The sequence below is a fragment of the Pelecanus crispus genome, chromosome 1, assembly GCF_030463565.1.
Source record: "Pelecanus crispus isolate bPelCri1 chromosome 1, bPelCri1.pri, whole genome shotgun sequence".
Classification (NCBI taxonomy): Eukaryota; Metazoa; Chordata; class Aves; order Pelecaniformes; family Pelecanidae; genus Pelecanus; species Pelecanus crispus.
In genome coordinates this window covers 157,679,551-157,693,023 of record NC_134643.1, presented here as the reverse complement: position 1 = coordinate 157,693,023, position 13,473 = coordinate 157,679,551, and the positions used below count along the sequence as shown (strand labels likewise).

Sequence of the window (13,473 nt, the reverse complement as noted above, 5' to 3'; positions counted from 1 at the left end):
CACTGGCATTATTTAAGTTGCCTCTGGTTCCAGAACAAGCTCAGCTTCAGTCAACTTTATTTTGTAAGTTGCCTGAAGTTATATCCTGTAAAAGCATTTACAGAATAAAGGTCTAAACATGAACCTTAAGAACACGGTACAGGTAAGATCTATTAGACCTGTCGTCATAAACTATACAGAAATATTACTTCAGAATCTAACTTCACAATATGCTCGTTTAAAATACAGTTTCTTATTAGCACTAAAACCAACAGCTTACTATTCTATTGAATTTAAACTCAAGATATTTAAAAAGTGACCTACTTTTGCTTTAGCAAAAGCAGTACTGACAACACTATGCACTATACTGAGTCTTTACGGTATGGTTACTGTCTTTTTCTTTATTATACTGCTAAGTACTTTCTTATAGCAGTCTAGTCAAAGGGAGTAAGGAATATCTTGGGGTTAGACACTGAGTAGATGTTCTGGTTTAATGCCAGCCAGCAACCTTAGTTGCATGCAGCCGCTCGCTCGCTCCCCCTGCCCCGGTGGGATGGGGGAGAGAATCAGGAGAGTAAGAGTGAGAAAACTCCTGGGCTGAAATAAGAACAGTTTAATAATTGAAATAAAGTAAAACAGTAGTAGTAATAATAACAATATAATAATAATAGTAATAATAATATACAAAGCAAGCGATGCACAATGCAATTGCTCACCACCCACCAAACAATACCCAGCCCATCCCCGAGCGGCGATCGCTGCTCTCCAGCCGACTCCCCCCAGTTTATATACTGAGCATGACGTCATATGGTATGGAATTGCCCTTTGGCCAGTTTGGGTCAGCTGTCCTGGCTGTGCTCCCTTCCAGTTTCTTGTGCACCTGGCAGAGCATGGGAAGCTGAAAAGTCCTTGACTAGTGTAAACACTACTTAGCAACAACTAAACCATCAGCTTGTTATCAACATTCTTCTCCTACTAAATCCAAAACACAGCACTATGCCAGCTACTAGGAAGAAAATTAACTCTATCCCAGCCAAAACCAAGACAGTAGAGAACAGAAAAATCAAAATTCCTTTGCTGCTTTGCCACACACTTCCATCAATTTCAACAAATCTCATGCATAAAGTGAACCTAAAAATACTGCCTTTTTAGTGCAAAAGTTTTGTAAATACATACATAAAAATATAATTTCTGAGATGCTTCGAAACCACAACAGAGATCACATACTTCTGAAAACTATATTCAGACACACAACGCAAAATTTAAAAATAACTTGAAAAAGAATTTTTTTTTCATTTGCCATGTATCTGTGGTAAATACTATGAATTTATGCTTTGCAAAGACAGCAGAGTTTCTTTTATATATACTACCTGAAAACATCTACTTTCCGTATGTATTTAAAACATAAAATCCATTAATATCTTCTGGGAATTTAGTTTTAAAAAAAAACATACTGCAAGAGGATGACTTGTTTTACCTGAATACCACTGTCTAGCTGTCTTATAGACCAGTAAATAAATTTAATCACAGGCATGTGTAGTTTAGGATTCACAAATGGCATCCACTGGAGTTGCTCAGTAGCTATAGGCAAAAGCTGTAAAAATATACAAAAGTAAAATTACATGCAGTATATGAAACTACCGTATAAGCTAACCATAAGTGAAAAATGAACAAAACTCCCAACTTTCTCTTGGAGTTTAACAGATTACATATGCAAATACTCACTAGGCAGATCCAGTACAGGTAACAAATTATCAGCTGACAGAAGTGACTTGAAATAAAATGCTGAAAGTCTCAAGCTGAGACTGAACACCACACTTTTCCTTAAAAATGATCCGTATGCTTTACAAATGACAAATTATCTATTATATCTCACTGCCAGAATTAATACTGACTTATTAAGAGTGATTTTGTTTTAATTACTGTATCCAAAGCATGTATAAAACAGGCTGACCTGTTACATTCTCAAAATCATTTAACAAACCCCATAAATCCAAAAACATATTAACAAAAGCAAACAATCTAAACTCCTTTACCTTCATACACCTTTCCTGGGTGCAGGTTTTTTTGGAGGTCTGGGTAACCAGAAGCTTATGACTGTCCTCTCTTTCTTCTTGTATTTTTATTTTGCTAAGGTGCTGGTCTGAGATCCAATCCATAAGAAAAGTTAAGAGCTCATAAACTTGTGAATTCAACGGTAGCTGTAATAAATCCACAACATTAGATACTTCAGCTTTCAAGTTAATGATTTTTCTAAGCCAAAATAGTAACAGACTGAAATATCTGAGAGTACATTAGTTCTGAAATATTATGCATAATTTAATGGATGATGACTACATGCCTGATAAAATCTGGGAGGTAAGTCACCATATTGGGAGCCTGTGGAAAACATTATATTTGAGGAAATCATGATCTTGAACAGGCCACGTCTGCTCTCTTGGGTCTTGTACCCAGAGTTTGGCAAGCCTGCATGTTATTAATAGAACCTGCAACTTATAATACCTCTGGAAAAGGTAAACTGTATGTGGATCAAGGGGTGGAAGGTGGCGATCCTGACCAGGAGACCACTGTACATTGAGGAGTCGGAGATCCACATGGCAGTTAACCTAAGCCGGCGCAGCCTGTGCTGTGCTGCACAGATCAGTCAACTGCACAGTTCACCCTGTACTTGGCCGCAGGATAAACTCAGTCAGCTCACTGTAAGAGGAGCCTGCAGGCAGCTCCCACTTGGTACCCAGTGGCGATCACACCTCCTGCCTGGCCGTGCCCGTGTCTAGAAGGGCAACAAGAAATTCTCCTGTGAATGTCCTTCATGAATAGAGTTGTTTTCTTGTAACAAAGCTACATTGAATGACCAAAAAGGAGCATCTTCTCTCCATGGACAGGGCCTGCTCAGCATGCCCTGGAAAAAATTCACCTGGGCTCCATCTGATGCTGCACAAAGTTGCCAGCATCTGAAGGAATGTACTATTTACTCACTATCTATATTCCTCCTCTTATTCTGTCTTATTGGAATAGCTATTTCATTAAGCTGTTTGTTATCAGGCCTTTCTTACAGAGATCCAAAAAGAACCCTGCATTGTTGCACACTTCAGTCCCCTCCCCACTGCAGAACAGGTACTATCTGTGACGGTTTCTGGGTGTGAAAAAATACACACATAATTTATTTTGTACTTAGACAAATAGCTATGAAAGGCCTGGGAAAAAATTTTCACATACAGAATCACTCCATTTTATAATTCTGGCCAAATGAATTACAGGAGAAAGCAAATCTTTAATGTCCATTGCATGTGGAAATTCTCATTTCAACGCACTAGACCATATAATCCACTGTTATTAAAATTTAACTGGGTAACTAGCATTGTTAGAAAAAGAACAAAGACTTCATTAAATTGTCATTCCGTCCCTGTACTACACTGCAGTGAAATACTCTATGAAAGAGATCCATAGGTACCTGAAGACAAGCTGCACAAACAGTTCTCTAAAGACTTCAAAAGTTTTCTTGTATCTACCTTCAGATAACCATTTTCCTCTTCACTCAGAACTATAACTACTGATACTGTTTATATTTCACTTGCAACCAAAGTACACTAAAACCTATGTAAACGGAGAAATATGTTGGCTATATATAAACAGCAGTTTTAAGACATCTGATGTAATTAAGTAGGATGGTGTGATTTTCTCTTTCCCATGTCACAGTTTAGCCTCTAGCTGGGCAAAATCATTACCAGCTGGGAGATGTTGGCAGAGTACTACCAGAGGACTTGCTACTAAATGGAACAACATAGAGACAGAAAGCATTTCATTAAGTGATGTAAGAAGATATTTTAAGGAGAATAAGGTGATAATTTTGGAACTGCATTTATACTCTTTCCCTCATTAAAGACTACTTTTCAAACAAATAACAATTGTACAATCACCTCTGGCTTGCAAGATTAAAATTCTTTATCTGATACCTTTGACTGACTACTTTCTAGCTAGTGTTATTCATAAGAACAGTGCTGTACTGGAGCAGCAACCAGAAAGTTTAAGATTTGCTCTGACACAGCAAAAGAAGCCAGTTACAGTGTAAGCAGGTTATGATTTTAATTGACAGATGAAAGATGATGTGACAGGAAGAGAAAAACATACCATATAAATAAAAATATATACAAACACAATATGAAATCCAACAGACGTCTTTAGCAACAAGCTTAACTCTTTGATAACTGTCAGTTTTCCCCCAATATAATCTGTATCTTTTCTTACTGTAACTAATTCACTCATAAAATAAAATTGGAAGTTACATTTTCTAATTTCTAGCAGATACATAGGGAATGTTCCACTGCCTAATGTCTTTAGAATGAATCTTTCATTTTAGCCAATTCTTACCTTAGCAATTTTTGATGTTACGATCACTTTTTCCTGCTTGACAGGTTTACTTTGTTGCACCACTTGACATATATCCTTAGACTTCTGTACCATTAAAAATTCATGCTTCCTCTACAACAAAATATAACAATGAATTATATTTCACTTGTTACCTATAAAGGAAGCAGGTACATGTAAGAACAAACCTTACTTGTAGATTCTCTAAACGAGCTTGTACTTTTCTTGCTTGACCTTCCAACTTCTTGTTCAGCTCAGTTACATCATTTAACTGAAAGAATCAGAAAACATTAAAGTATCTGTAGATTCAAAACTCACTTCTTGACTTAATTATATCACTGAAATACTTTGATGTGATTGCTGAGCAGCTAAATTATTTAAGTTCAATTTTTTTCTTCTGAGCATGTAAAGTGATAGAAACAAAATCATCATCTACCTCCTCAACAAATCACAGAGTCACAGAACAGCTAAGGCTGGCAGGCACCTCTGGAGGTCATCTGGTCCAACCCCCCAGCTCAAGCAGGGGCACCTAGAGTCGGCTGCCCAGGACCATGTCCAGATGGCTTTTGAATATCTCCAAGGTGGGAGATTCCACTACCTCTCTGGGCAACCTGTTCCAGAATAAGTAAGACAGCAGTAGCTCTTTGTTGACCTGCAGCCCAACCTTTCAGTTTGCCGGGGAAGAATAAGCACTACTCTCTAGATATACAGGCACTACACATTTGATTACTTTTCATGAAGAAGTGACATAAAAATGGAGCGCACATTTCAGGAATGGTCTGATAGCCTTGTTAATGGGGAGAGTGACAGTTTTCTCCTCTGCAGAATGAAAGTTACTGACCATGCTACAAAAACAGTTTGCTCTGTGAGAAAAGATGAGGGAAACTGTAACCCCCATTTAAATATAAGAAACATGCTCTAAGCATAACAATGAACAGCATGATTTTCATGGAAGCCCTCAGTTTGCACAGAAAATATTTGCAAAGATTTTATAGCGAGGGGAAATAAAGAGACAGATAGGTTGCACCAGAACCATCAACATACTAGGAGTTAGGTCTGACCTTCACCAAGAGAAAGAACAGCGCTCCGATATAGTTTGTTATTGTACTCAGACTATCAGAACTGTAATTAATTCACTGAATAAACAATGGTCAAACAGTTTAGATAGCAACTTGTGTGTCAGCATTTTAGGTCAGGCTTAAAAGAGTCAAGTGAGATGAAAATTCTTACTCTCTGTATTACTATGAACCACTGCCTCAGTTTAAGAACCGAGAAAATACTGCTTTAATTATCATTTTTAAAAATAACTGAAAATACTGAGCAAACATGAAGTTAGAAATACACATTCTGCTTTTTATTTAATAGAATCAACACAGCAATTCAGCACAGGGTGGATTCTACTGTGATATAAAATACTTTCTCTCCATCCGCTCTCAGTTTGCTTGAGAGGACTTGGATTTGTCCTTCCTAACAATTAGCTGGTGCTAGTGGGTCAGAGGAGTAAGTCCAACTTTTTTTATACTGTAAAAGAACAGAGAGGCTAAATTTCAAGTACTAGAAAAAGGTGTGGAAAGTACTTTCAGTCATTCATACAAGTCTTGTCTTACAGAAACAAAAAAATCAGCAATTCTGCAAACTTAAGCTGTTCAAATACTTAGAATTGTTAACTGTAACTTGTAAAACTATTGATAACAGGAAATAACTAATTTTACCTGTTTCCTTAAAGAGTCATTCATTTCCTTCAAGGTGTCAAATGATGACTTCAGTCTCCTATTTTCTTTAGTTATTTCTCTCAAGGCTTCTGTCAGCTGTTTAACTTCTGCCTCGTGTTGCTATAGAAATATCAAATTTAAAACCATGATTCACAAGAGACTATTTTAGAAACAATTCTAGGCTAAGTTCCATTTTAGTGTTAAAATAATAGGACAAAAGTTTCAAAGATCAAGTTTGTAATTCTGCATGGCCAGATTTGCATGTTCAACCAGGAGTGAGAAAAACAACATCCTCACTGCATATTAAGAAGAATCTATAAAGAAACTGAAAGCAACATGCACAGCCAATTGCTCTTATTTTTTCCAGATTCTGGCTGAAAGAGGTTCTATCAATAGGTACATTTCCCAGACAAGTCAAATGTGGGAAAGGTTGGTGAACTAAAACCAATGACCAAGCTTTTATTTACAGCTTATTCTTCCATATAATTACAAAAAACTGTGATTCTGTTTTGCAGCAACTTTTGAGGTTTCAACTAGTTTTTCTGGGTTTGCTCACTCTGAATCATGCAGAGCAAGAAACTAATCCTATGTCTCTCAGACTAGTGCTCTGCTTTACAGCACAAGCATATGAATTGCTAACTACAACCTGCATATCCACTGCTATTCTTCTCATTCCCCTGAATCCTGTTTTAGATGTAATCTTCTCTGGACACCAAAGTATCTGGTATACCTCAGATTTGATAAAACAGCAAAGTTTTATTTTACTGAAAATATTCCAGCTATATATATTTACTATCTTTCATTTCTCCCCTTCCATGAATTCACTGTTCTTCACTCATTTACCCACTCATTCTCTACTTTTCTATTTCCAGTCATATCCTCTCTTCCTACATGTGCAAATGACAAAAAATAAAGCACAGTAGAAGTTTAAAGGAAGCAAGCCCTGAAGAGATCCTTCTCTATTATGGGTCCCTTCCAACTTGAGATATTCTATGATTCTATATTTCTGCTTGGAAGCACAGTAACTTCCATTCCCGCTATACAGAAAAACCATCTGCAACTCCTTTTTTCTCAACTGCCGCTCTTCTTCAGCCAACAGGATCAAAACAACCATGGGCAGGACATTCTTGTCTAAAGCACATACTCACACTTGGCTAAGATGACATGAAATGACAGGTCCCCTTTTCATACCAATAAACATGCAGACACTGCCAACATATAATTGAGTGCACCCTCTCACATCACATGGAATGTTTCACTTCTGTTTTCTACATACACAGTTAAGAGCTTTATTTGAAGTTCAATAGCTGTTCTCGGAAGAATCAGTAGAGAATTATTAATCTGAAAGGTAAGTAGAACCAACTCAGTTGTTAAGCCATAGGGTTGTAGGTGATGCCAGGACATCTAAGCCATCCACTTCCATAAGCAAATCAGGTGATGTCATCCATACCATAAGCAGCTATATCATTTCACTCCTGCCAGATATTTGCCTACTCTGTTCTTAAGTCCTCTAATACTGGAAACACTGCAGTCTTACCAATCTACCTGTCCCTGTGCTTAACCGTTTTTGTTTAGATCTAGTTTTTCCTAATACTTAACCTAATTTTCCCTTCCTACTACTACTTGTCCTATCACAGACATGAAAAAAATATTAGTTTCTTCCTCTTTGTTGCACCCTTTTATGTAGCTGAAGCTTGACACATTCACCCTCAATTCATCCTGTATGTTGAACCCATGCAACCACTCATCATCCTCTATTTCAGCAGCTGATACTTCTATTCAAGTGCAATACTGTACACTCACACCTTCTGAATAGCATAATGGCTTTTTTCAGACCTACCATATCTTCTATTTGTCAAGATCCATTTTAATCCTAATGTTCTTTTTCAGTATGCTTGAAATTCCCCCTCACTTGCCATTTTCTTCAAATTTAATAAATGTGCTTTCTCACCATCAAACTTGTTATTGAAAATACTGAATAATACTGGACTGAAAAGATATTCCAGAAGCAACTATATACATTCCTTCAACTTTACTGTGAATTACTGTCTCACTACAGCTTTACACCAACTGCATTACATCTATGTTATACTTTGCTAATTATGAAAATGCCATGCAAAGCTGTATAAAGAATTTCTAATTAAGTCCAGACATATATATAACTACTAGTCCTCTACTAGCAATGCCCATTACCTTGCTGTAGCGGAAATGAGACTGATTTGACAATCCATGATTAACATATGCTAGTAGTTATTTATTGCATCGTTTTCTGCATTATGCTTCCTGTGGTTTGCTCATAGCTTGTTTCAGGATTTATTTATTTATTTGTCTTGAGAATTTGGGCATTAAGTTGATGGCTCTACAACTCTCTCCCTTTTGAAAAGAAAGGCACATTTTTTCAGTCTTCTAATACTCCATTTGACCTCCACAAATTTTCACAGATAACCACTCATTTTTCCTGGGTTTTCATCAGCCAGTTCTCTAACTGGTGTAACATTCTTAAAGCCCAGAAGATTTGAAACATCTAAATTAACACCTTAACCTGTTCAGAGGTTGAGGTCCCACTCCTCTGACACTCTTTTCCCCTTTTTAACATGTAGTCTATCCTCCCTCAACAGCTCGTGGGAAAGGTTTATCTGCCCACTTCAAAGAAATTTAATTTCTCATCTTTTGTTTTTGACACTAAGTACACGTATTTAAGGACTTCTCTTGGTGATCTTCTGGTTAATAACCAAAGCTTTTCACAAGACCTAAATTCAATAGCAAACACCCATGAGAACAGTGGTGTTGAACACATTTTTCCATTGTTGAAATCATACCATTTCATTTCCTCCCACACTCTCAAAGTTAGGCTGATCTTTTTCTTTGAACTTTTTGAGTGTTTTCCTGCTAATACTCTCTCTGCAGTAGTTGTTATGTCATAAGATCTCATTGTGTCTTAAAGCCTTCCCAAGGAAACCTACTTCAACTACACCTAATGCAAAGATACTCATTTAGGTTACATACAATTACAGATAGACCAATTTTTTTTCTCTAATACCAGTCATATAGTTTTTGCTATTTTAGAAATAAGTTACCTTTCTTTTCTAAATTGTAACAGTAAAATGTACCTACTTATCAGACAACTAAATGCACCATTCTGAAACAGAACCCATACAAAAACCCTATCGATATTGTTTTGTACTTTTTATGTTAACCTTTCATTTGGGGATTTCCAGCACATTAAAGAAATAAGCATTACATCCAGAAAACACATGATGACTTAAGATAACTACAAACAAGTTAAATGGCATGTAGAGCAATAAACGTCATTAAATATATTACTGCACCTCTTTTATAATTCCAAACTTTGTGTGAACTTCTTCCTCAACACCTCTTATTTTAGCCAAAGCTGCTTCATGTCTAAAAAGCAATGCTTCTCGCTCTGTGAGAAAATGCTCTCGTTTCTGGAGTTGCAGAGCATACTCCTGCTGTGCTGAACTTTCTCTCTGTATCAAGAAAACAAACATTGAAACAGCTTTAAAATCCATTAAATGATCACAATTTATACTGAATTTGAATTTTCTCTCCCAGAGATATGCCCAACTTTTTGTAAAATGATACAGCGTTGCACAGTATCTTCCTAATTAAAAGTATCCCAATGGTTTAGTTTCCCCACACATTAACCCAAATGACTTTGATGTGCAGCAGGATGGCTTGGCCTCCCAAAATACAAAATTCAACTCTGCATGGTTGTTCAAGTATAAACCTAGACAATTAAACTTAGGCTTTTGCTTCCAAAAGTTTTGGATAATGGTATTAACTGTAAGGCAAAACAGAGTATGATGCAACTGTCTATCCTGAACACTAGATTACTATATTGTTTCTTCAATTAATGAGAAGCATCCCTGAAAAAGCGGTGAGGAAAAAAAAAGAGATACAAAATTATTTTTGCAAATGACAGTCCTGCCAGAGAATCTAGCGGAAGCTAGATGGGAGCTATTACAGAATAAAATCTTATAAGAGGTTCTTCTGTTAGTGGCCTAGGCTTCTAGGGGATGAACTGTTGGGATTCCCCAGAAGCAGAAAAGTAAATATAAGGCAGAACGGAGGGTTTTTGCAGGAGGCCATGAAGGCAAGCACTCTTGAATGCCTAGAGCCAGGAGAACAGTTTCAGATGCTCTCAGGCGAAGCAATGGTCACAGGCGTTTCCCTCCATGCCCACAGTGCACCACAAGACACTCCTCTTGGATGTAGAAGCACTGTGTTCAAACTCCCTCAAGCTGAATTTTATCTGATCTACCCACTATGCAAGTCAAAGCTCCACTACCAAATCAGTGAAGAGGCAGATGATGACAAGAGTTTTAATGTATAAGTAATTGTGATTAGTATAAGTAATATTAATAAGTAACAGTTTTAGGATATAACTAAGTAAGTTTTAGTATATAAGTAAGAGTGATTTAGCATATAAGTAATTTCTGAATTCTCTTTCAACAGTGAGAATCTTCATAACATTACTCAACAAAAGTTTTAAGGTGATTTCAGTTCCTACCTGGAGCTTCTGATGTATGACAAATAATTCATCATAAATTTGACTGATGTGAGGTGGTATTAAGCCTTGACTATTGCAGGCTTCAGCACCAGTTCCACTCACCATTTTCCTTAGTAAACCATTGGCAATATTTTGGTCACTATTTTCTTGTGTATTTGCACCCAAATGGGATGGTAAGGTGCTGCCTATGGAAAGGAAAAACCCATTTCACATTAAAAAATTAGTCCTAGATAAATAATGATGATTGTTGTTCCAAAACTTCAAAAACTTATTTTAGGCATTTAGAGTGACAAGTATAGAGCAAGCAGTATCAAAATGAGCAAGTAATCTCCTACAGAATTATGAAGAATTGCTCAAAGCTGTGGTCCATGACTTGTTTGAATCGATCAGCGATCAATGATGTTCTCTAAGTAAAACGATGTCCTCCATTTCAATATAGAAATCTCATAGAAATCTGTATGAAATCTATGCACAGGCTGAATCATAATGTAGCCAAAATCTCCTATTATTTTTGTAAGGGCTTTAGGCAAGTGATTCGCTGCTGACTAGACCTTGGCCTGACATCTAAGTTAACAGAACAAGACTTAAGAAACTACTGGACACGACATGAGAAACTGCTAGACATGACAGATTACAGTGTAAGAAGATAATGAAAGTTGCAGATGGCACGGTGAGGAATGGCTGGATTTCACAAGTAGTCAAATGGCCCAAATTCACAGATAATTGAAGGGAAGTATTGGGTCTTTTGGTGAGAGACATCTTGCAAGGCCAACTGCACCTAGGTACCACATCAGGCCAAGATTACCTAGGTGACAGTATAAGAAATACAAGTTTGTGTGCTGTGCTGGTTTGGGCTGGGATAGAGTTAATTTTCTTCATAGTAGCTGGTATGGTGCTATGTTTTGGATTTGTGACAAAAACAATGTGGATAACACAGGGATGTTTTAGTTGTTGCTGAGCACTGCTTGCACAGGGTCAAGGCCTCTTCTGCTTCTCACACCACCCCACCAGCAAGTAGGCTGGGGGTGCACAAGAATTTGGGAGGGGACACAGCTGGGACAGCTGACCCCAACTGACCAAAGGGATATCCCATACTATATGACATCATGCTCAGCAATAAAAACCAGGGGAAGAGGAGCAAGGGGTAATATTTGGAGTGATGGTGTTTGTCTTCCCAAGTAACCATTACACGTAATGGAGCCCTGCTTTCCTGGAGGTGGCTGAACACCTGCCTGCCAATGGGAAGCCGTGAATGAATTCCTTGTTTTGCTCTGCTTGCACATGCAGCTTTTGCTTTACTTATTAAACTGTCTCTATCTCAACCCACAAGTTTTCTCACTTTTACCCTTCTGATTCTCTCCCTTCATACCTGGTGGGGGGAGTGAGAAAGCAGCTGTGTGGGGCTGAGCTGCCTGTGGGGGTTAAACCACAAGGGGTACAGATATAGCAAAACTCAGACCAATGAGGAAAAAGTAATTAGGGATAGGGTGTGCGTTTAGCAGGCAACTGGGGAAGAGAAAAGAAGGATAATGAGAAGGAGCATCAAGAAACAGGAAGAAGGTTACTAGGTAAGCAAATGATGTAAGCAGGGCTAATTAGTGGTATACATCAGGTAACTGCCCTGGGATTGATCACCCATCACAGCTGGAGCAGGACAATAAACCAAACCTGCTGGTCTGCCACAGTGTGTCTGCTTCAGGGGTGAGGAAGGAGAACGTAACTATTACAATGCTACATGAATTATAACACAAAAATAAAGGGAAAAGAAACCAGAAAAAAGTAGTCATATCTGAAACAAATGCGTGTAACATTTATCAGAGTTCTGTATTTATTTTGCCTTTGATCCCAAATACTGTAAACTATGCATTTTTCCTGGTGTAATTAAATTATTTTTCTTTTTTCTTTTCAGAAGGAATGTGTTTTCAGAAAGCTGTTCTTATACTCTCCCCACCTATTTAATACAACTCTTGGTGAGGGTCTATTCCAGTTCCATTGATCTTTTCTGCCTGGCTTCTGAGATTCCTTTTGGCCACTTTGGGGTTGGTTGGCTGGCTGGCTGTCTCCACATTTCCAGACACACTTTCAAAAGAATACACAAATGTTCTCCTAAACATAAAACTCTCCACAAGAGACAGAGCTACACCGATTCACAAAATCCTCCAACTGCAGCAGCATTTTCAAACATTTGCCCTGAATTAATGCCAGCTGGTCCCTGCTACAGTCTTCTAGTTAGAATTTCCTGAGTTAAGTGAACACAGACAACACTCTCTCTCTCTCTCTCTCCCCCCCCATTGCCAGTTTTCAATCCTTAAATTGACAAGACATCTGACTTAACAGAGTTGTAGTATTTGTTAATGCAGCTAGCTACTAAAAACAAAATAAAACAAACAAAAAACCCAAACCCCACCCTGTTTCTTCATTCATATTATAAAGTCACCTGGCAACCAGTTTCACAAAAGGTTGATTTTTCTTTTTAAAATGTATATTAGTATTGCATCAAGTATGTCTGGACCTCCTAAACTAATTCTAAAGGAGCTACTCATACTTATATGAAAGGTTAAATCCCCAAATTAAAATACATTTTAGCTGATGATTGTATTTCTGAGCTGAACAGAAATACATTTGTTAGAAAGTTTTTTTAAATTACATGTTACACTTCACACAGAGTTGTAAAAATATTTAAAATTCAGTATTTATTACCTGTTCCCACATATATAGCTGTATTTTGAACTGCATCAGTTCCAGAGCAATTAATGGTCTTTTCTTCTGTTTCTAGATGACTTGAATCACAAAAAGAATCCTGCTCATCATCAAAACTAAAAAATACAAAAAAGCAATAATTTGAAATTACTCAGTCCCTTTCTAACACACTACATTGACAGA

General features: G+C 37.4%; 1 protein-coding gene across 1 annotated transcript in view; it reads right to left on the bottom strand.

Annotated features, from left to right (window-relative positions):
- The window catches only part of CCDC138 (coiled-coil domain containing 138), a 39,004-nt gene that overhangs the window by 22,003 nt on the left and 3,528 nt on the right, over positions 1-13,473 (bottom strand). The window contains exons 4-11 of the mRNA XM_075722483.1: positions 13,291-13,406; positions 10,591-10,775; positions 9,389-9,547; positions 6,060-6,179; positions 4,541-4,618; positions 4,351-4,461; positions 2,016-2,180; positions 1,457-1,573 (exon numbers count right to left, since the gene is read on the bottom strand). Coding sequence (XP_075578598.1) covers positions 1,457-1,573; positions 2,016-2,180; positions 4,351-4,461; positions 4,541-4,618; positions 6,060-6,179; positions 9,389-9,547; positions 10,591-10,775; positions 13,291-13,406 — 1,051 coding nt within the window. The remainder of the gene's footprint in view (positions 1-1,456; positions 1,574-2,015; positions 2,181-4,350; positions 4,462-4,540; positions 4,619-6,059; positions 6,180-9,388; positions 9,548-10,590; positions 10,776-13,290; positions 13,407-13,473) is intronic.